Source organism: Poecilia reticulata, chromosome 19, assembly GCF_904066995.2.
Source record: "Poecilia reticulata chromosome 19, P_reticulata-male-v2, whole genome shotgun sequence".
Lineage (NCBI taxonomy): Eukaryota > Metazoa > Chordata > Actinopteri > Cyprinodontiformes > Poeciliidae > Poecilia > Poecilia reticulata.
Genome location: NC_088848.1, coordinates 18,093,649 through 18,114,188, shown reverse-complemented (window position 1 = coordinate 18,114,188; position 20,540 = coordinate 18,093,649). Strand labels below are relative to the sequence as shown.

At 40.8% G+C, this 20,540-nt stretch overlaps 2 protein-coding genes and 1 non-coding gene across 3 annotated transcripts; 2 read left to right on the top strand and 1 right to left on the bottom strand.

Annotated features, from left to right (window-relative positions):
* Positions 1 to 1,962: 1,962 nt before the first annotated feature.
* Positions 1,963 to 11,592, top strand: foxk2a (forkhead box K2a). The gene is made up of 9 exons (XM_008437713.3): positions 1,963 to 2,463; positions 4,739 to 4,933; positions 5,061 to 5,202; positions 6,516 to 6,662; positions 7,515 to 7,708; positions 7,781 to 7,980; positions 8,779 to 9,042; positions 9,129 to 9,326; positions 10,073 to 11,592. Exons 1-9 carry the CDS (start codon positions 2,168 to 2,170, stop codon positions 10,264 to 10,266), a joined length of 1,830 nt encoding a protein of 609 aa, XP_008435935.2. The 5' UTR covers positions 1,963 to 2,167; the 3' UTR covers positions 10,267 to 11,592.
* A 1,676-nt stretch (positions 11,593 to 13,268) lies between these two features.
* On the bottom strand, positions 13,269 to 19,994 carry wdr45b (WD repeat domain 45B). The gene is made up of 10 exons (XM_008437711.3): positions 19,675 to 19,994; positions 18,670 to 18,744; positions 18,280 to 18,381; positions 16,959 to 17,046; positions 16,768 to 16,862; positions 16,478 to 16,668; positions 16,294 to 16,379; positions 16,079 to 16,180; positions 14,812 to 14,933; positions 13,269 to 14,662 (listed from the first exon to the last, which is right to left on the bottom strand). The coding sequence occupies exons 1-10, from the start codon at positions 19,739 to 19,741 to the stop codon at positions 14,556 to 14,558; spliced, it is 1,035 nt and encodes a 344-aa protein (XP_008435933.1). The 5' UTR covers positions 19,742 to 19,994; the 3' UTR covers positions 13,269 to 14,555.
* A 235-nt stretch (positions 19,995 to 20,229) lies between these two features.
* Positions 20,230 to 20,302, top strand: trnar-ccu (transfer RNA arginine (anticodon CCU)). The gene has a single exon. It is a non-coding gene; the product is annotated as a tRNA-Arg (tRNA).
* The last annotated feature ends 238 nt before the right edge of the window (positions 20,303 to 20,540 follow it).

Here is a 20,540-nt window from a genome sequence, read left to right as displayed (position 1 = left end):
AATCACCAGTGGGCAAGGATTATGTCCTCAACTCCAGCATCTCTCTGCCCGGCTTTCTAACCATACGACCAGACAAAGAAAGACGGGAAAGTAGATGAGGTAGATTGCAAGTACTTGCCAACAACTGATAGAGTTATCAAGGACATGTTACTGCAGAGTATCATCACTGCTGCCTAGATATTGGGTGGCCAACCCCAAACTGTGAAAGTTGTGATTATGGAGTGGTCCAAAATGTCTTGGTATGCTGCAGATTTCCTTTCACTGGAACTGAGAAGCCAAAGACAACTGCTAGCAAAACATTCCCACACCATAATCACCTCTGCACAAAACTACAGTTGACACAGTGCAGTCAGGCCAGTGCTGTTGTCCTGGAAACTGCCAGACAGGACACGTTAAAAACATTTTTGGAAAAAGGCTCATCCGTTGGATTGTCAGCCTGCCAGGCATGATTTGTACACTTTCTAGTTTGAGTGGTGAATGAGTGTGCTTAGCAATTGGAAATCCCTTCTGCGACGCCCTCTACACTGTTCTTGAGTTGATCTGCAGGCAACTTGAATGCTGGAGGTCTGCAATGAACTTTGCAGAAAGTTGGCAACCTGCACACCATTTCCCTTAGCAACCTCTGACACCGCTTTGCGATTGTACCTAGCCAACTGCTTGGTGTCTGAGTTACGGTCAGTTCCATTCACTCACTTTGTTGCAATACCCCTAAGACATATCACAACTAAGCTGATCCAGGTGGTGGATTCACTGAGCTCCTAAGGAATCCAACCTTTCAGAAATATTGGTGGGAGCAGTCTGCATGCCTTGGTGCTGGGACTGTTGTCATGGAAGTGACTGAAACTTGTCAATTCAATGATTTGCATGTTTGACTGAATACTAGTGGTAATTGACTGTATGCTTATAAATTCCTTCAGTTCAGTTAAGTTGCTCAGCTTCAGGTCCAGATGTATTTTGTTCCAAGTAAGGGAAGCATAACAGGAAAATACCATAAATTGAACGTAGAGAAGCAATTGTTGCTGCTTATCAATCTAGGAAGAGCTATAAAGCCACTTCCAAACAATTTAATATATCCATCACTCCCCAGAGAGAAACAAATATTCACAAATGAAACACATTTTTGAGCTTCATGGGAGTGGCTGCAACAGCTAAAAATACAAAATCTCAGAGGAAACCACTGCCTTTGTTAGCAATTTATATGTCTAACTTCATAGAGGGATTTACTGAAAGCATGGCTTCTCATTAAGAGTTGCTAGAAGAAAAGTCTCCAGAAAGGAGACCAAGCCAGAGATGTTTAACCATAACATGCAGCACAATGTTTGGAAAAAAAAACCCCCAAAAAAAACAGTACAACTGCACAAAACCCTCATGTTAACAGTCAAGCATGGTAGTGGGGGAGTGAGGATTTGCCTTTGTCTTGCATTCCCTGAGTCAAACATGGAACTTCCTTCATGCTAAAGTGGTTTATGCCATGTGTGTATTTAAGGTGTAAAACGTTTTTCTGATGCTGTTAAAAAGTAATTACTGAAATACATTAACATGTTATGATATTCTAATTCACTGAGATGCTCTTGGAATGTTTAATAATAATGTTCCATGTCTACTTACATTTTAATGTCTAAAAAACTGTTCATACGCAGATGACGCCTCCTCTGGTGAGGTGAATATAAGGAAGAAAAGGCGAGTCACGTGTTCCTCTCTTGATTTTTTTTGTCTGTTAAATTCTTCTGTTTAAAATTATTTTGCCGGGTTTTACACCTTTCCTCCATCTGCGTGTCAGACTGCAATGCAACCCATGCTGCAGCCGACCTAACCTTTCTACGGCTATTTTTATTGTTGTTGTCATTGGTAAACATCACTCATCTGCGTGCCCTAACCGGTTTTTCATTGGCGGAAACAATTGTCTCTTGCAGTACTTCCGCCCGTTTGTCGGCTTTTGATTGGTCTGCGACTCGTTCTGGCCCCGCCCTCCTCTTCACCGTGGTGAGTCTGAGCGGTTGTGTCCCCGGTCTGGCACGTTCCTGGCTAAATTCTCCACAGTGTAAAATTGGAGCCCCCTTTCATTAAACCAGGCCAGAAAACGAACCCTTTTAATTTATCACATTCGCCACTAAATTACTGCTCCTTCCACACCTCAAAATCTGCACCAGACACCTTGGACTGGAAGATGGCGGTGGTAAGCGGGATGTTGGGGTCGGCTATAGCCCGGCTGGAGGGCCGAGAGTTCGAGTATCTCATGAAGAAAAGGTCGGTGACTATCGGCCGGAACTCTTCCCAGGGCTCAGTGGACGTCAGCATGGGCCACTCGAGCTTCATATCCCGGCGGCACCTCGAAATCTTCACCGCCGGGGAGGATGGCTCAGGCACGAGGGAATTCTACCTCCGGTGCCTTGGAAAAAACGGGGTGTTTGTTGATGGGGTGTTCCAGAGAAGAGGGGCTCCACCTCTTCAGCTTCCACGAATGTAAGTGTTGAGGGCGAGTGGCGTGAAGTGTTGCCCGTGGATTAACGTACTCGTGTTTTGTGTGTGTATTGTTATTGTTGTGTTAGCCTGCAGCGGTGATGCACGTGCTGTGTCGAGTCTGTTACGTGCTCTTCGTGTGTACAGCAGCTACGTCACACGAAATCTCCATGTCAGACATGCTAATGTGACAATATTACTGCTTGCCCCTCCAAAAAATACAAAACCTATATTAATAACCCCTCATTAATGTTTTCGGCCACACATTTTCCCAGCCTTTGTGTTGTCATTTATCCTTTTGCTAAGGTTATTTGCTGTTTTCTACAATGTTCTACATGTGGAAGCTAGCTTGTAACGTGAAAGGGGACATTAGCTGGTTTTATTTCCTCACTTCCGTTGTTTTACATGTGCCACATTGATGAGTAGCTGTGAATAGTTACAGTCATCTTTTAAAAACCTTTATGAAAATAAATCCAATGCCGAAACGAGGAATTGCACTGTTTGAAGAGTTAATTTCCCACTGCTGTTGGTAAAACACACTATATTGCTACCAACATCACACTTTATTGAGTCAAGATAGGTGTTGTCTTTTTCCTGCCTGACTACAATACACTCAAAGTAGCTGGTGACAAACCTAATTTCGAGCAGTAGGAAGCATATTTTAATTTTGGAGCTTACATATCACAACCTAATTAAAAACAAAGTCGTGTTTACTAGAGTCAAAAGTTATTTAAATCCAAATTAGACTTCCTTTAGTTTAAGCAGCAGTCCCAAAATGCAAAAGCTATGTTTTATGTTACCTTTACATTTTCATAACTTTTACTTTGGACAAATGTTGATGGTTACTTACACAAGGAAAGGGAAATGAGGTTGTGTTAACCATATAACCTTCATTTTTGGAACAGATTTTGAGAATGGAACAGGTAAAATATTTCTATTTATTTAAAATAGACATAATCTCACTGGACATGTCACTCAATGGAAACGTAATCCATGTTTACATTGGAAAGCTATTAGCTTTAGCCTTTTAGAATTTCACCAATTTATCCTGAACAAAGACACAAAGAGTTATCTGCCACAGGTAAAATATAAACTGCTTCTAAATGTTTACATGGCCTTCATAAACATTGTTTTCCCCTATAAAGTCTCTTGAGAGTTGAATATTATAGAGGTTCACCAATACATCAGTCCAATGATGTATGGAGGTATTTTTTTCCCCAAACATTGACCACTTACTACTACTACTGCTAATAATAATAATAATAATAATGAAATTGAGGTTTTTTAACCAGGAAATGCACAGGGCTCAGTTATCATATTAAATGTTTACATTCATTGTAACACAGTTGGAAGAAGACTGAACAGATATATTTTGTCTTTTCTCTTAAGTGAATATGGCAGAATTTACCAGCTTGAATCTAGTTGTACTACAACAATGGAACAATGTCCTTCAGACATCAGACAAAACTAGAGGTGTTTATAGAAAACTTAATAAAACATAACGCCCCCTGCTAGATGTCAAACAGAGGTGTGATGAGCTGGGCTTGTTTCACAAACACAAAGCCGAGGTATTTTGTAGTTATGAACTCAACTATTAACTACTCCTCATATTCTAGGGTCAAATCAGAGGAAAACAGGATACAGCAACAAATCCGCAACAGAACGGCCAAAACAAATCTCCAAAAAGATCGAAGGTGACCCAGTCAGTCTCCAGATCTCAGCCTGAGCGAAAACGCTGTGGTGGGTCCATAAGGGCATTGTGCAGAAAACCAAAGGGATCTTTAAGAACCTGGTGAAGACCAGATCAATTTTTCATCGTCAAATGTAAAGCCATTAAACGAAAAGCAGACCTATTTTAATTTTGTCAAGACTGCGTGGAAGGAATGATGATGTATACACATACACACTCACACAAAAAAATAAAGTTTTACCTCTAGTTTTGCTCCATTTTCAGTATATTTTCTTACCCATAACTTCATTGGACAGATTATTTTTATTTCCATTTAATCTGCGCAACATCTGTGGAGATTGTCACGTTTAGTTGTGTGCAACTGGTCTAAATATAGCCAAGTCCATTAATAGAAAATTAGACATTTTAAGCAGGATCTGTTATATAACGGTCTTGGTTCATGCCCATATTAGATTGTTGTGAAGTCTCTGTGTTCCTCCCCGGTCTTCATTTGGAGCGCCTCGGCATGCTTGTTGCCTGGCAGAGGGGCTCGTCCGCACGCTGACATTGCGGTGTCGTTTCACCGCTCGGGTCCGTGTCGTCCCGCAGGTGTTGCTTCCGCTTCCCCAGCACGAGTATAAAGATCACGTTCACCGCCCTGTCCAGCGGCAAGAAGGAGCCAAGGAACGTGCCGGAATCACCGGTCAAACCCGTCCAGCCTCAAATCTCACCGCTGACCATCAATATTCCCGACAACATCGCCCACCTCATGAGCCCTCTGCCCTCGCCCACCGGCACCATCAGGTAGGACGATGAGCGTGTGGTTCAAGTTAAGAGTTGCAATTGCAACAACATTTCTAAACATGGAGGACACCGACCCAACAGATTTGTTTTTTTCGTCTTCTTTTTTTTATTTATTTTTTTTTTATAGCGCTGCAAACTCGTGTCCATCAAGTCCGAGGGGAGCAGGACTCTCCAGCTACAGAACGAGCCGCGTTCTCACCTCGGAAATCATAGGAGACAACTCGCAATCAGAAAACGACAAGGAGGCCTCTGGTGAAGACAGCCCAAAGGTGAGAGGTCACGGAACAGGAAGTAGGTCTGACGGGACACAGAATGTTTTTCCTGTCTTTATGGGTATGAGCATGTTCGTACAGTCATAGTAATGAATAATAATAATAATAAAAAAAGATAAATCCTCTTGTATTTGTTCTGCTCAGCGTCATCCTTATGAGTGCTTTCAGTCAGAGGATTCTTCAGATCTGCTGTAATACAGACTGCTACAGGAGATTCTTCAGTCATCACCATTAGGGCTGCAACTAATGATTATTAATTGGATAAAAAAGAATTGGCACTTAATCCTTTTTTTAATTAGAAACACATTAAAAGATGCTAATAAACAAATAATGTAATCACTTATTTAGATGAGAAAATAAATATTTTATTGCCTAAACTGCAATAACATGGCATTCCTTTAGTGGATTTGAAGTGGAGCTAAAACTATGAAACTGGAGGAGTTTTACTAAAACATATTGACAGACAAAGATGTTTTCATCTTAAATGTAAAATTTATATATGTTTTGTAGTTTTGACTTAATTACTGCTCTGAATATCTCATTTGTTTTCAGCAAATAGCCTTTTTTGAGTTTGAATACTGCAGGTATCGCTAAATGAATTGATGGATTATTTCAATAATCGATTAATCCAAATAATCCTTATCACCATCTGTAATGGCTATTTGAAGTAACTGTCAATTTGAGTTTATCTATGTTAATGCAACAACAGTGAAGAAAGACATTTCCTCTCCCTCTAGAGAAGTAGCTATTTCCTCTCATTAATCTGAGTTAAGATTAATTCCAAACAACTCAAAGTTCATCATTCTACAAGAATATAGATTATTCATGAGTTTAGGTTACGTTACGTTAGGTTAGGTAAAACTTTATTAATCCTGTAGGGAAATTAAGGTTGTCTGTTGCTCACACATTAATTATCATCCACACAGCATTAAAAATCGTACAACTGTTTAAATTGTTTCACTTATCATTCTAGAAGTAGATATCTCAACAAATTGGTTTCCCAAGTGAGACCGAACCAGTGAGTCTCAGGAGTTTTATGGGCCGTACTCAGTTCTTCCACCAACTATGGAACTATTTATTTACCATTAAAATCAGTAACATGCTGCTAGTTGTTTATCAGTTTGTATTTTATGTCTTTAGTAAAATACTTCAGTAAAAAGTTGTCTGATTTTTCTGTTGTTTCTGTTCCACTTTGATACTGGTAAATAACTTTTTTTTTGTCAGGTCTTAATTGTACAAGACTGAGAAACAAACTTTTATTACAAAGCACATTCATTTTGCTCTCCGTTGTTGTTTGTTTGTTTCCACAGGACGACTCCAAACCTCCATATTCCTATGCACAACTAATAGTCCAGGCGATCACCATGGCTCCAGATAAACAGCTAACTCTGAATGGAATATACACCCACATCACCAAGAACTACCCCTACTACAGAACAGCTGACAAAGGCTGGCAGGTCAGTGCCTCCACCGCGTCCTCCAGGGGACTTCTGGGAAGTGGGTGTGAACAACTTCCCAAACTTAGTTTTTATTAATGCAGCAATTACAGCAAACCACATCCTGATTTCAAGTTACTGCGATACTTAGGCTTGGTTATTGAGCTGGAGTTCTTTAGCACTTTATTTGTTAGACTGAGTCTAACAAACTTCAGTCATCCAAAGTCGTATCGCCCTGAAAAGCTTAGTTTGTTGGAACTGCAACTTATGTGGAGAAGTGTGTACTAATACTAGTTCTCCTATATTTATGTTTAAGCCAGTATGTGTAACTGTATGACTGTGTAGGTAATACTATTGGATCCTGGGTTATGACTAGAAAAAGGCTCAACTGTATCAGAAAATAGATCAGACTCCACTTTATCTCTAAGACCTCTCATTTGATGTCTAAAGGGAACTAAGTTTCCTTTTAAAAGTTAGAGTAGAATGAGCTCATTGTAAGTTATCATGTGATTAAATGATTAACTGCTTATTGCCACAGGCTTACTGACATCCTTTTTTAAAAACCTCCATTGACTTAGTCTTTTCTACTTTGTTTTATTTAAATATCACATAATGCTGCTAGTGCAGTGTTGGTGCTGTGCAGCACTGTTTTTGTAGTTGCATTCTGATGTTGCCTAGTGAAATTGTGTTTATTATTCAGTTCAGCATATTTCTATAACACCAAATGACCAACATGACTGATTCTCCTCAGTGAAATCCATAATAAATCAAATTCCAATCCCATAAAATCGCATGGATTGGTTGTCGTGGAGGCTAACTTTAACAGAAACAGTCACGTGCAGCAACATAAAATATTTCCCTCCTTTCGTCCAGAACTCAATCCGCCACAACCTGTCCCTGAACCGCTACTTCATCAAAGTGGCCCGGTCCCAGGAGGAGCCTGGCAAGGGTTCGTTCTGGAGGATCGACCCCGCCTCGGAGGGCAAGCTCATCGAACAGGCCTTCAGAAAGCGCCGGCCCCGGGGAGTGCCCTGCTTCCGGACCCCGGTGGGGCCGCTCTCCTCCAGGTACGGCTCGCCTCCCCGCTCGCCGCCTCACTCTCCGCTCCATGTCGGTAATTACTCTCGTTGTGGTTTCAGGAGCGCCCCTGCCTCTCCCAACCACATGGGGGTGCTGTCCGCCCACTCCAGTGGAGTCCAGACCCCAGACAGCCTGTCCAGAGAGGGATCCCCAGTGCCCATGGAGGCAGAGGCCCCCCCAGCAGCACCCACCCAGACGGCAGCAGTCCAGCCCAAGCTGGCTGTCATCCAGGAGGCTCGCTTTGCACAGAACTCCCCAGGTAAAACCTCAGATTTAACACAAACAGATCCAGCTGTTTGCCGTGTTACTAACAATTATTTTAGTTATTAATTAATCTGTTATTTTTGATAATTAATCAATTTTTTTGCCGATTAGTCAGTTAATTATTTTTATGAGTAATAGATCAGTTGACTATTTTGATGATTAATCGATTAATCTGTCAATTATATAAGTGTTATTAATTTGAAAATTGGCCCTTTCTGCAGATTTTTCATTTGTCTTTTTAATACAATATTAGAAATGCACTTGGAAAAATGCAATTCATTTTTTAAATAATAAAATAAGCATTTATTACCTGAAATGCAATAACACGATGAAATTCTTTTAGTTGATCATTTTTAGCTTCTGAAGCGATAAAAATACACAATGTGCGAATCTAAGAATTTCCACTTGACTCGGCATCAATATAACGTAGGGCTGATTTGATGACTATTTTTTGATGAACTGATTAATAATTGGACAGAAAAAGGTGATGGATTTTGTTCAGAGTTGAACTAGGTGAAGCCACTGGAGTTTTGGGTAGAAGATGTTTACAAAGTTTTGTTAATTTAAGATTAAACGCAAAACGTACATCCTTTTTTTGCAGTTTTGACTTAATCACTGCTCTGAATCTGTACTTACAACACATCCTTTTTATTTAGTCTGTATACTCAAGTTAACGATAAATCAATTATTATCTTAGTCGGCAATTAAATCAATGATGGATTCATCACGGTTAATCCGACTCATCGTTTGCAGGCGTGTTTGTTGCTGAACTCATTTCCTGTTTCCTGTCCAGGCTCCCCCCTCAACAGCCAGCCGGTGCTGATCGCCGTGCAGCGCCAGATGCCTCAGACCACCATGAAGCCTGTGACCTACGCCATGGCGACCCCGGCCATGGTAACGACACCAGTGAGCTCCGCTCCCGTCATGCAGACCGTGCACGTGGTCCACCAGATCCCGGCGGTCACCGTGGCGACCGTCGGAGGGCAGCCCGCCTCGATGGAGAGCCCCGAGCCTCAGGAGAACGGAGGAGGTGGAGGAGATCACCAGGAGGTCAAAGGTGAACTTCGTCAGGAGCGTTCTCGTCGGGTGTTAGCCGAAGGCGTCTCTCGTCAACTCGCACTCCTCTCCCATTATGCTTTGCAGTCAAAGTGGAGCCAGTCCCGTCCTTCACGGCTTCCTCTATAGGCGGAGTGGGCCGCATCATCCAGAGCTCACAGGCTGCTCCCTTGACCACCGTCACCATAGTGCAGCAAGCCCCGCTCGGCCAGCACCAGCTTCCTATCAAGGCCATCACGCAGAACGGGACTCACCTGGTGCCCATCAGCACCGCTGCTAGTTCAGGTGAGTTGAAGCTATTTTGAGGAAGATGAATAGTAAAATACCTTCCAAACAAGAGTCGGCTGTTGTCACACTGATGGGATGGATGGTCAAGTCATTTCATGGTACGTCACAATTATCCAATATTTAACAGTAAATAATTTAACAAACTGCAACAACCAATGCAGTTGTAACATAAAATAAATCCGGAAATTATTACCTTTATTCTTGAGAAAAGGAATACAAATTTTGCCTGATCCTGATATTTCCTTATTCAGTTGACCTGGATTAAAAGTAAAGATAAATAAAACACACCTGTAAAACAAGACGTGGCTTCAGGCGTGCTGACATCACTCTGAACTATGGAAATCCAAGGAGAAATTCCAGATTTTCCAAAAATTTGATTAGTCGATTTATTGCCCAGCCCTATGTGGTAGCATGAATTTTTAGCATCTAAAAACTGAGCATTTCTCTGTTTCCTCAGACTCAGAATGTCTCTTGTGTGGTAGAAGAAGAAAATTATCATCAAATGCTGAGACAAAACAAATATGTTGCTTGATAAGTGTTCTAAGCCTATAAAGGCATAAACTAAAGCTGAGATGCTGTGTGTTGCCTTGTGTTTAATACTCTGTGCAATGAGGTCGAGTTAAAAGAGCCAGTTTAGTTCATCATGATGTCAGCGTGTCACCGCAGCAACAGCCTCCCATGCACGAAGCAGCCTCTCTCTGGCGTTTTAACGAACCCTCCTCCCCCGTCCTCCTTCTCTGCAGCAAACCCTCTCCATCTCCTGGCAACACACGCCTCGGCCTCCGCCTCCCTCCCCACCAAGAGGCAGAACGGAGAGCTGCAGGACCCGCCCGAGTACAAGAGGGCGAAAACCGACGAGGAGAACGGCTCTGCCACCGCCGTCGGCAACAACAACAACGGCACCACAGACAGCGCCAGAGAGGCTGACGACAAGTAGCCCCTCCTACCCCCATCTCCGCCCCTCCACCCATCCATCCCACCCTCCTTCACCATCCTCAAGGTGCCAAAAAGAAAAGCACTACCGATTGTGCAAACCCCGCCTGTCCGGCTCTTATCTGCCACGTATTTAATAGCAGAAAACACGATGCAAAAAAAAGCAAAAAAAAATACAAAAACAAAAAACTAGAGACCAAACTGAAAATGAAACAGAAGCGTAGCTGATGACTGTGAATCCCCCCTTCCACTCCCGTCACTCTCAAGTTTGAGACCCAGAGAGCAAGAAGAAGCAGAGACAGAAAGAAAGGAAAGTCCAGAACAAAAAGTTTATCCATGCAACTTGCCCCGCCCTCCTCGCCCCCCAGCCACCCAAAGACAAACAGGAGTCTCTCCTGGTAGCATTACAGAAAAATCAAAGCGTTCAACCAGTAGGCAGGCTTGTGGACATGTGGACATTCCCATCTTCGGCAGCTAGCCTCCACGTCGACCTACCTAACCGAGTCGCGAGTAGAAATGCAGTATTCCGTCGTATCTTTGGTGCGCCACGGACCACTTAGTTCGGTTTTTTTTTTTGTGCGTTTTCTTTTCCTGAGGCACCCCTAAAAACCCGGAGCAGCGAGCGCCGCCTCTTTAAGAAACATCCAAACATCTCAATTCTGGGAAACATTTCTGTTGTTTTTATTTTTAATTTTGTTGTTGTATGTGGACTGTTCGGTGACATGAATGTAGTCTTACTTTTTTGTTATAAATATATATATATATATATTTTAGGTTTTTTCTCATTTAAAGAAAACACTATGGAGTGGATGCTCTTTCTGTTTCTGCGAATGAAACGTGGTTCTCACTGTACATCAACAGATCTTTTGTCATATTTTCCAGATATCCTACGAATTAAAGCGTATATTCCCGTGTGTATTTGAGCATACGTGTCATTGAGCTTGCATGTTACAGATGTAGAAACAAAAAGTACCAGAGCAGATCATTTGAATATGGAACTGAAGAAAACTTAGACTGAATCTACGCTATACGATTCTGACCTGTGCTGCACTTAACCTCTTAGTTTTTTTTTAATTATTATTATTACATTGTTTTGTATTTGCTCACTTGTTTTCCCCGTCATCATCGGCTGTGTTTATCTTTGTGTTGAAGTTGATTCGCTTGGTTTTCTTTCCTTTTTTGTTCTCTTATTTTTAATTTCAGGCGACAAAGTAAGGCTTTTCAGCTTGTATTCTATGTTCTATGAGCTAAAGCAAGTGATAGGTGTTCGTTCTGCTTCAGTGGAAAAAATGCTTTTTTTTTCTTTTTTTTATAAATTTATTTAAACACAGATTCTCTCTGTATTTCTTTGAGTAAACCCTCTCAGTTGAGCAAATGCAGAGTCTATATATTGATTTTTTTGTGTGGAAATGAAGGGGTTGGGTTTTAGTTCAAATGTTGCCAAAGATTAACAGTCTGGTTTGTAATGAGATAAAATCTAAATGGTTCCTATAAAAGTGTTAATGTTTGCCAAAACACTAAAAAGGAGTACAACACATCAGGGTTCCATACTTTCCTAGAGACTGATTTCCATTGTATTTAGTCTGTGTGCATTTTGAAGGAAGGTCTGAATAAAAGAAAATCCTTTCATAATATACAGTAAAGCACAACGCTTTGCAAAAGTATTCATCCAACCCCTTTAATGTTTTTATCCTGCTTTCTGTTAAAACCACAAAACCCATTGGGTGTCATTCTTGTGACTTTGATAAACACAATTTAGTGCTGAATTGTGAGGCAAAAGGTGAGCCCTGCAAAGTTTTTCATATTTTTATTCACCTTTTAAGATCTGGAAAGTGTGGCATATTTGCATTTAGTCCCTGCTTGGAAATTTCTACCACTAGTTCATTAAACTGTTTTCATAGTAATTACAATAAGATGAGGTAGAACATTTAAGTTCCCAACATGCCTACAGGATCAAAAGTATTTGATCCTCTAGCAAAACAGGATTTCGTATCGGAAAAACCTTATTTTAAATTTTTGGTCATTGACTTTAAGGAAAAGCAATCCACGAGTCATCTTCTGTGTTCCCACCAAATGAAACGAGTCATCATCCAAGAGGTAGTGTGAAAACTTTATAGAGCCTGTTTGCCTCTTTCTTGCTAGATTCTGCCCATTATTTGCCAATTAACGGTAAATTAGGCTGTTCCTCTAATTTGATCTTTCAGCACAGCAACATTAAAATCGGTTATCAAACAGAAATTTTCTTCTGCATTATCAGAACTAGCACATTTGTCAGATTTTTAAAAAAATGTTTTCTTTAAAATTGGTCTATTCTTTGACATAAACTTAAGCGGGGCACTCTTGAAAGCTGCAGTACGTAACGTTTAAAAGAAACATTTTATTTTTTTACATATTTATTTAAACTACGATGTAATAGCGCAGAATGAGAAAAAAAATATCGAGGTCTTACGAGTGGAAATACAACCAATCAGAGCCAGGATGGTCTTAGCACGGTCACTGACGCTCGTGAGCGCACTCTCCAAAGTGTTAATGGTGGAAAAACAACTTACAGCTCCAGAAAATCCGTCTATCCGCCATTATCGGTGGCCATACTAACTATCCTGAACGTCCATGTCAGGCTATGTTGTGGGGAAACTAGCTGTAATGTGTGAAACCAGCTGTAGCTTAGCAAAGAGGAGAAACGACGTGAACGTGAGCGTGTTCGCGTAAGCTGTTCTGATTGGATGTTTCTGACCAAGTGGCGCATTTCTTCAGATAGCACTGGAAGACGGCAGAGGAGCTAGATTTATTCAGAATTAAATTCCTTAGCAACAGCAACAACGTAGCAACAGTTTCAACAAATATGTTAAGTTACATACTGCAGCTATAAATTGTAGTTGCGAGACATCAAGAGCTCTTGGGGGCCCCCTACTGGCAACATAGGCCTATTTCAGGCCTTTTCCTTTACCTGCCTCATAGTAGTAATTTCACAGCGAAAGTAAGCATCAAGAGCTCATCAAACCTATCTGGAAAAGCAAATGTTAAATTTTATTCACAGATTTAAATGCACATTTTACAATCATTAAGTGTATCAGAAACTGGTTGGCTGAGTTTTCAGTTTACTCAGCATCCCCCTCTAGTGGTCTGCGTCTTCCGAGCGCTGCAAACGCACGTTCGGATGCAAGAAGCAGCCACAAAAATGAAATGTGTTTTTGCAACATATCAACTGAAGGCTATGACAATTAAAACGAAACAAAACAAAACAAAAAAGATCGCCACTAGTTTCATTGTGGTGGATGCAGACAGACTTCTCCAGAGGTTGCTGATGGTTCAGCTCAAATGGCAAAAACAAAAACAAGTGTAGTGAGGAAGGTGCAAAGTGACCAATAACACAAGGCAGAATCAAAATATAAATCATTACTGCAGTCAAGAAATAACTTTCTTTCTTTTTTTTTTTTGGAGGTGGTTCTCACAAAGAAATCCGATTGAAATCGATTTAACTAAGACTTTAACATGCAAACTTTTTCTCGGCCACATGGATAATAACTTCATGAACCCAATCTGTGGAAAGAACTTCTCTCTCAAAATATTGATCTTCCAGCTTTTCTCACAAATTTCAGACTAAAGACAAACCGTTCTGATAAACGGAGTATTGCACAACAAATAAAGTGAAAAACAAAAACAAAAAAAAAAATACAGGTTAATGTTTTAGTTTTTTTTAAGCTACTGTCTGTACAGCTCTATGTGGTTAGTTCAGTCAGGTGTATATACAAGCAAAGAAAAACCTATGAACACTAAGGTGATGCCTAAAAAAAAGCGGGATCCCCTCACACACATAATAATGTTATACACTTGGTATACTTGGTGTGTGCGCGCGTGTGTGTGTTTTTATCTGCGACAATATGTGAGCACACACTCTCTTCAGTTTCAGAGGCACTCTCCCTGTAGTTTGGGGTTAGGCGGTGTTAGTTATCCAAGCCGTCTTAACTATCGGGACGGGAATAAAAATAGCCATCGGAAGACATCTTAAAACTGTTTGTATTTCAGAAAAAAACAAAAACTTTCCCTCATCGCCGTGGGTTTGGTTTGGGAGTAAAGGCGGCGCACGTCACATTTCGTCAAGTCTCCCACTAATCCTCCAAAAAACAAATCTGTGCTTTGTTGTTTTCTTTGTCCTCTACATCTGATGCTCTGATGATCCAGAGTCTCTTGCAGATAAGATGAAGTGCAAAGTAGAACTTCTAATTCCTCAGAAACAAACAAAAACAAAAAGGACAGAAGAAAAACGTGTTGCTCAGCAGGAAGTCACGAGGGTCATATTTTCTCGTCAGTCATCTCCAGGAACTGAGCGTACACGTCTCTGGAACACTCCCCCTTTTGGTTAAACAGAAACTTGTAGTAGCTGCCGTCAGCACAAATGGCTGCAGAAAGAGAGAAAGAGAGAAGAAGAAGAAGAAGAAGTGAGCAGGAGCAGATTTTCTAGGTCGGTGATTTCTTTGGTGCCGAGTCTGATAGATGTGTGACACGATGAGTCATCCTTCTCCCAACAGGCGTCCTGCTGCTAGCTCACCTATGACGGCGTTGGGCTCCGTTCCGAAGGCACACACGCAGGGGGAGCCCGACGGCACCTGGAACTTGGAGAAGCTCCACTTGGAGCTGAAGTATTTGGGGAGGAAGCTGGCGGATGCCAAACTGCAGAGGAGAAAGGCGAAGTTACAACTGGTTCTTAGAGTTACTGCAAACCGATTGACTTCCTCTGAAATTTTCCACATTTTGTCACATGACAAAAGAACAAACCAAGATGGGGTTTTTTCTTTCTTCTTTGTTTTATGTAGCAGCACAAGCTAGTTAGTTGTGAAGTTGGAAAAAAAGACGATAAACGGTTTCCAGAACTTTCTACAAACTCTTAGGTCTTCCGCATCGCTTTAGAGCCGATGACTACGGTGGCTGGAAGTTGCAGAAACACAAGGGAAACCGAGCTACAAACACGTGAGCGATGCAAACACCAAAACACGAAACAAATAAAAACAGAAAATGTGACAAAACAAGAAAAAATGCAACAAGAATGCAGGAAGAAGAAGCAAAGAGAGAAAATGCCATGATTATAGTGAAATCGGCAAGTATGAAGTGCAGCAGGCAACAGAACAGACGTGCTCCAGACCACTAGGGGGAGTCAGTCAATAAATCATGTGGGACCAGATGGTCAGTAAAGATCTGTTATTGTATTTTATGATTTAATGAGAAATTCAGAAGAAAGACTGAGTAAGGAAGGCAAGTTGTGTTTTACTTTATGGCTTTTTTCAAATATGCAGTCTTTTACAGAACAGCTCCTGATTCCACCTACTGGTCTGGAGGACGGACTTCCATCAGCATCAAATTATTATTAGTAGGATTTTGAAATGATTGTGAAAACAGCCATTTTGAATAAAGATCTACATGAACTTAAGCTAAGATTTTTTTCTCATTAAAATGACAATTTGCTCATAATTTTAAGAAATTTTCTTATAAAATTATTATAGTTCTGATAAAACTATGACTATATTCTTCTAATTAAACAAAAGTTCAATCATCTACACTGAATGATTGAAATATAAGCCACTTTCAGAAGAAATTTGGATTAAAATAAGTTAGATATAACATTAAAAAAAGAATAATCTGATTTTATTTAGATTTTTTTTTATTGCCCAAAACTATCATCTTTGTTTTTCTTCAACTGTACAATTGTGCTGATCTAATCACATGAAATCGATGAACGTTTGTGCTCATCATGCAACAAAACGTGAAAATCGTTAAGACTCCGTGCTTCCTCCTGCCTCAGCGGAAATAAGAACACAGACCTCGACTGTTTGTTCCTTTTGGGGTCTTCCGCAGCGAAGATGTGTACGGTGCCGTGGTCGCTGGACACGCAGATCAGAGACGCGTCCTGATTGAAGTTGATGCTGGGAGCCACAAATAAAACAAAACAACAACAAAAAACACATAAGCAGATTTCCTATCAGAGTTTTTCCTTTTAAAAAAATGAAAGATAAATATCCGAGGTTCTTTCCCTCACCAGTAAATGTTGGCCGTCTGCGAGCCTCGCCGCAGCTCCTGGATGAGTTGCCCCGCCGACGTGTCGAAGATCCTGATCAGAGTCCCCTGCGGACACGTGACGGGAATTAAAGTCGCGGGAGGTCAGAGGTCGCCAACCCCTTCCAAACCAACATCCAACAAAAAAAATAACAAACTCTCCGCACTTTCTCCGACGCCGTGGCTATCCTTGTTCCCTGCAGGTTGAGTGCGATGCAGCACAGCGCCCCCTCGTGGGCGGGGATGTCGACGGGCGGCTTCTCGGTGTTGGCCAGGTCCACGATCTGCACGTGGCCCGAGTGCGTTCCCGGGAACGCCAGCAGGGAGTTGTTGCTGTTGGGACACAGCACACAGAGACCTGGAACGGACGAGACGGCGGCGGCTTAGAAACAACGAGACGCCTGCTGTGATGACTAACGAGTCGGACGGTCCGGACCGGACGGGCGTCGGCACCGACCTTTGGGGTTGTAGCAGGTCTCGAACACGTGCAGTTGATGCGGGTTGTGCGTGAAGGTGAACACTTTGATCATGGAGTCTAGGACTACCACAATCCTGAAAGAAAGAAAAACAAAACACACATCCAGATGCAGTAGTCGAATGTTTCCAAAGGGAAAATGGAGGCCTCCGCGGGCGGGAGTCCGTCCGTACCTGTCCCGCCGAAGCTTCACCGCCTTCACCTCTGTGGAGAACTCGATCTCGATCACCGTCTTCTTCTTCAGGTCGTCCCAGATCATCACTAGAACGTCAACCAATCACACGAATCAAGAGCGTCGCAACACAACGTGAAGGGAAACTAAAATACGGTATCCAAGTTGTAGCTCAGGAAGGCTGAACACGCTTCCTGTATTCCAGGATGGGAATAACATGCTTGGTCACTTCGTCCCCTGAGATTCCAGGAGCTTTTTTTTTTTTTTTTTTATAGTTTTGCAGGAGGTTTTCAGTAAAAAGATGACGGTTACAACTTAACGATTATTTTAGTGATCGACTATTATGACGAGTAATCAGATTTTAATAAATTCTTTTAAATCTACGTCTGCAAACAAAGTTATTTCTGTTTGACTTAACAGCAATATTATAGGGCTGATCTGTTGATTTTTTTTGTCTTTTAACCGATTAATAATTGGACAGCAAAAGGTGCCTAATAGGAGATTTTTTTTTTTTTTTTTTTACAAAATTTCATCTGAGTGAAGCTAAAACTGCCACTCAAGGAGTTCTGGGTCAAATATATTTACAGACAAAGAAGTTTTTTTTGTGTTTTTTTTTTTTAATTTCAAATGCAATTATGTTTTTTTGTAAAGTCTTGGCTCACTTGCGGTTCAGACTGTGTTGGTCTTTCAGCATCTGGCCTTTTCTTTAAGTCTGCGTACTCCAGTCAACTATTAAATGCTTGCTAATTACTTGACGATTATTTCAATAATCGATGCATCATGATTCGTCCGACTAATCTTATGCCCCCCAGCCCCCAACAACAAAATCTGTCAAAAAGTTTCTTCCATTATGTTTTATGACTTCACTATAGATTAAAAACTAAGCAGAAAGCTAATATTGTAACATTAAAACACAACTACTGTGAAAACTTCAAGTTTTTCCCAAAAAGAACAAAAAAGTACAAGATGGAGTGCTGCAAAAACTAAGAAGAGCTTCTTCAATCAACTCCACCTTGTAGATCTGCAGACAAGAAAGAGGGATGGAAATAAACTGCTGGAATCCTTAATATGAAGACTGAAACAAGAAATTATAATACTTAAAATTAATTTTGTGGGAATTTTAAAGATAAACTAAGAAGACTAAGAAAGCTCCAGAGTTTGCTGCTCACTCACATAAAATGCCACTGAAAGTTATTGAGGTTTGTGGTTCCACACCGCAAAGGCAAACTGCATTTTAAGCTTTATGAATACTTCTGCAAAGGAAACCTGCAGACATTTTCTCATCTTCATTTTTTTTTTCAGTAGAAATGTGGCAAACATACCTTTATTAGTTGGGTACTTGGGTTTCTTCCCTCCTCCCACCAGCGCCAGGTAGTTACACCTAAACAGCATCTCCACATGGCCAACGCCTCCCTCTAGGAACTCTGAAATACAAACATATGAAATATTTCCAATCTCTGTAACAGATCTGTGCGTACAAGAGAGCGTGACACAAATTGTCCTGCACTGCTGTGTGACTTAAATTCAGACAAAGGAGAGACAGAATGCTTTTTAGGAAACCGTACAAATTAGCATTCTAAATTATATGCCTCGCTTACTCAAATTTAAGGCGTTACATTCCAGAAAAAGTGTGGTACATTTCCAAGAGTGAGCAAAACAAAAAAAGATTTTGCACTTATCTTATACTCATTGACATGATATCGTCCGGTTACCTTGCTTTTCCTTTTCTTTGAGAGGATCTGTGTTGTAGACACGAAATCCATTCTCCATTCCACAAGCAAAGCATCCTGGACAAGAACACAAAGACCCAACAAATACAACCAAATTCTCTCCATATATATATGTGTGTATATATTTTATAATCATTCCCACATAGTCAAGGTAACAGGAAGTAGAAAAATAAATGTTGAAGATAGAACCACTGACCACAGACTGAAACAAACCATTAACCTCCACTGTTATTTATAGAGAACTAGCACTTCGTGGTAGAGTTTCCACTGGTCCGTTCTGGGTTCATTTATGTCAAAGTTTTATACCTCGGCTTAACAAAAAGGGTAGCCGAGGTATAAAAGAATACATTTAAAGACACTTCATGGCCCCTACAGTGTCTTTATGAAGAACTTGGGGGAAAATACGTGGCTAAATCATGTCTTATACGGCAACTTATTCTGGAAAGTACTAACGATAAAGTATTGTGGAAATAAATTACTTGTGGGAATTCAGAACAGCCCTGAGCTAACCTTAGTAGTGTTGACATAGCTGCTTTTAGCGGATAGCCGCTATGTTCGAAGGATTTTCTGCTAGCAGTAGCATTAATGCTAAGTTAGCATACAACACCCATTACACATAACCCTCTTTTCCCACCTTGTGTTTATCTATATTTTCTATTGCTGGGTTCCCGAGTCATTATTTTGCCAGTCAGAATATTTGTAAGCAATAAACTAAAGTGACAGCTACAATTTTAGTTGGGTAAATTCAAATGTACGAGCTAATGCTAATGTTAACTCTGTCGGTAATTTAACCTGGCAGTTCAAAGGTAACGCAGCGCTTTTAGAAAATATTTGTTAATGTAAAAAATGAATGCGGAATTTAAGAAACAATGACTGACGTGTCACACCGAGACAACTAGCAGGCAACGAATTGTGAATCTACGACGTTTCTCAATTTTATTAGACAGGGGGGAAAATAACAATGATCATTAAGACTATGATTCTTACCGTGATCCTGGTTAAATCCAGCATAAAGAAGCCCATTTCCATGTGGATTGGACGGTAGTAAATTCATCGTTATAACAAAGTAACCAGCGATGTTAAACGAGTAAAAACCCAACAGTTTTTGTCCGTTAGCTAACTGGCTACCATTCCTCCACCAGAGTCGGGCTTTTGCTGGACAGAGCGAAGAAGAAAAAAAACAAAACCGGGGCTGTCTCTCGCTGTCAGGATCGGAGGGAATTCACTTGTCTCCAGTGGATGTCGTAAATGCTTTTGTCAACATAACGTCATCATCAAATAGTTTGAGTTAAATGTAGACGCCTTTCAACAATTCCAGGGCAGATAAATTACAATTCTATACCCAATTAAGTAAATTAACTTAAAATCTGTATTTTTCTTTTTTTCAAAGATAGTTTTTATTCGGGAGTAAAGCAAGCCTAAGGTAAATAACCACTAGGGTGTCGGCGGACATTGTATCTCAGTTAGGAAATCGTGTACAAAAATACACATAAAAAGTGCGCACAAAAGGCTGATATGTTACCTGCCAACGATGCCGCAAAAGCCCCAGTGGCCTAATGGATAAGGCACTGGCCTCCTAAGCCAGGGATTGTGGGTTCGAGTCCCATCTGGGGTGGCACTTTTTCTTTTTTTTTTTTATTACCACTTCTTTACATCTCACAAACACTCCTTTTTCAGTCAATAACACCATGAATTAAAACACCATCTTACTTATCTGTCAAGACAGCCATTTTCAATAGAGGGTGCTGAAATTTGTATTAAAAAAGCTACACTGCTAATAAAGGTATGTTCCCTACCAACTAAAATGAAGTTAAGCATTTCTTCTGAAATTTTAGGTAAATACTATTAAAAAA

Coding starts and splice junctions, on each gene's coding strand:
- foxk2a (XM_008437713.3), top strand. CDS start 2,168: ATGGCGGTGGTAAGCGGGATGTTGGGGTCGGCTATAGCCCGGCTGGAG. Junction 7,709..7,780: donor GTGGGGCCGCTCTCCTCCAG/GTACGGCTCGCC, acceptor TTGTGGTTTCAG/GAGCGCCCCTGCCTCTCCCA. Junction 7,981..8,778: donor CTTTGCACAGAACTCCCCAG/GTAAAACCTCAG, acceptor TTTCCTGTCCAG/GCTCCCCCCTCAACAGCCAG.
- wdr45b (XM_008437711.3), bottom strand. CDS start 19,741: ATGAATTTACTACCGTCCAATCCACATGGAAATGGGCTTCTTTATGCT. Junction 18,745..19,674: donor TGGATTTAACCAGGATCACG/GTAAGAATCATA, acceptor GTTCTTGTCCAG/GATGCTTTGCTTGTGGAATG. Junction 16,669..16,767: donor GACCTGCTACAACCCCAAAG/GTCGGTGCCGAC, acceptor CGTCCGTTCCAG/GTCTCTGTGTGCTGTGTCCC.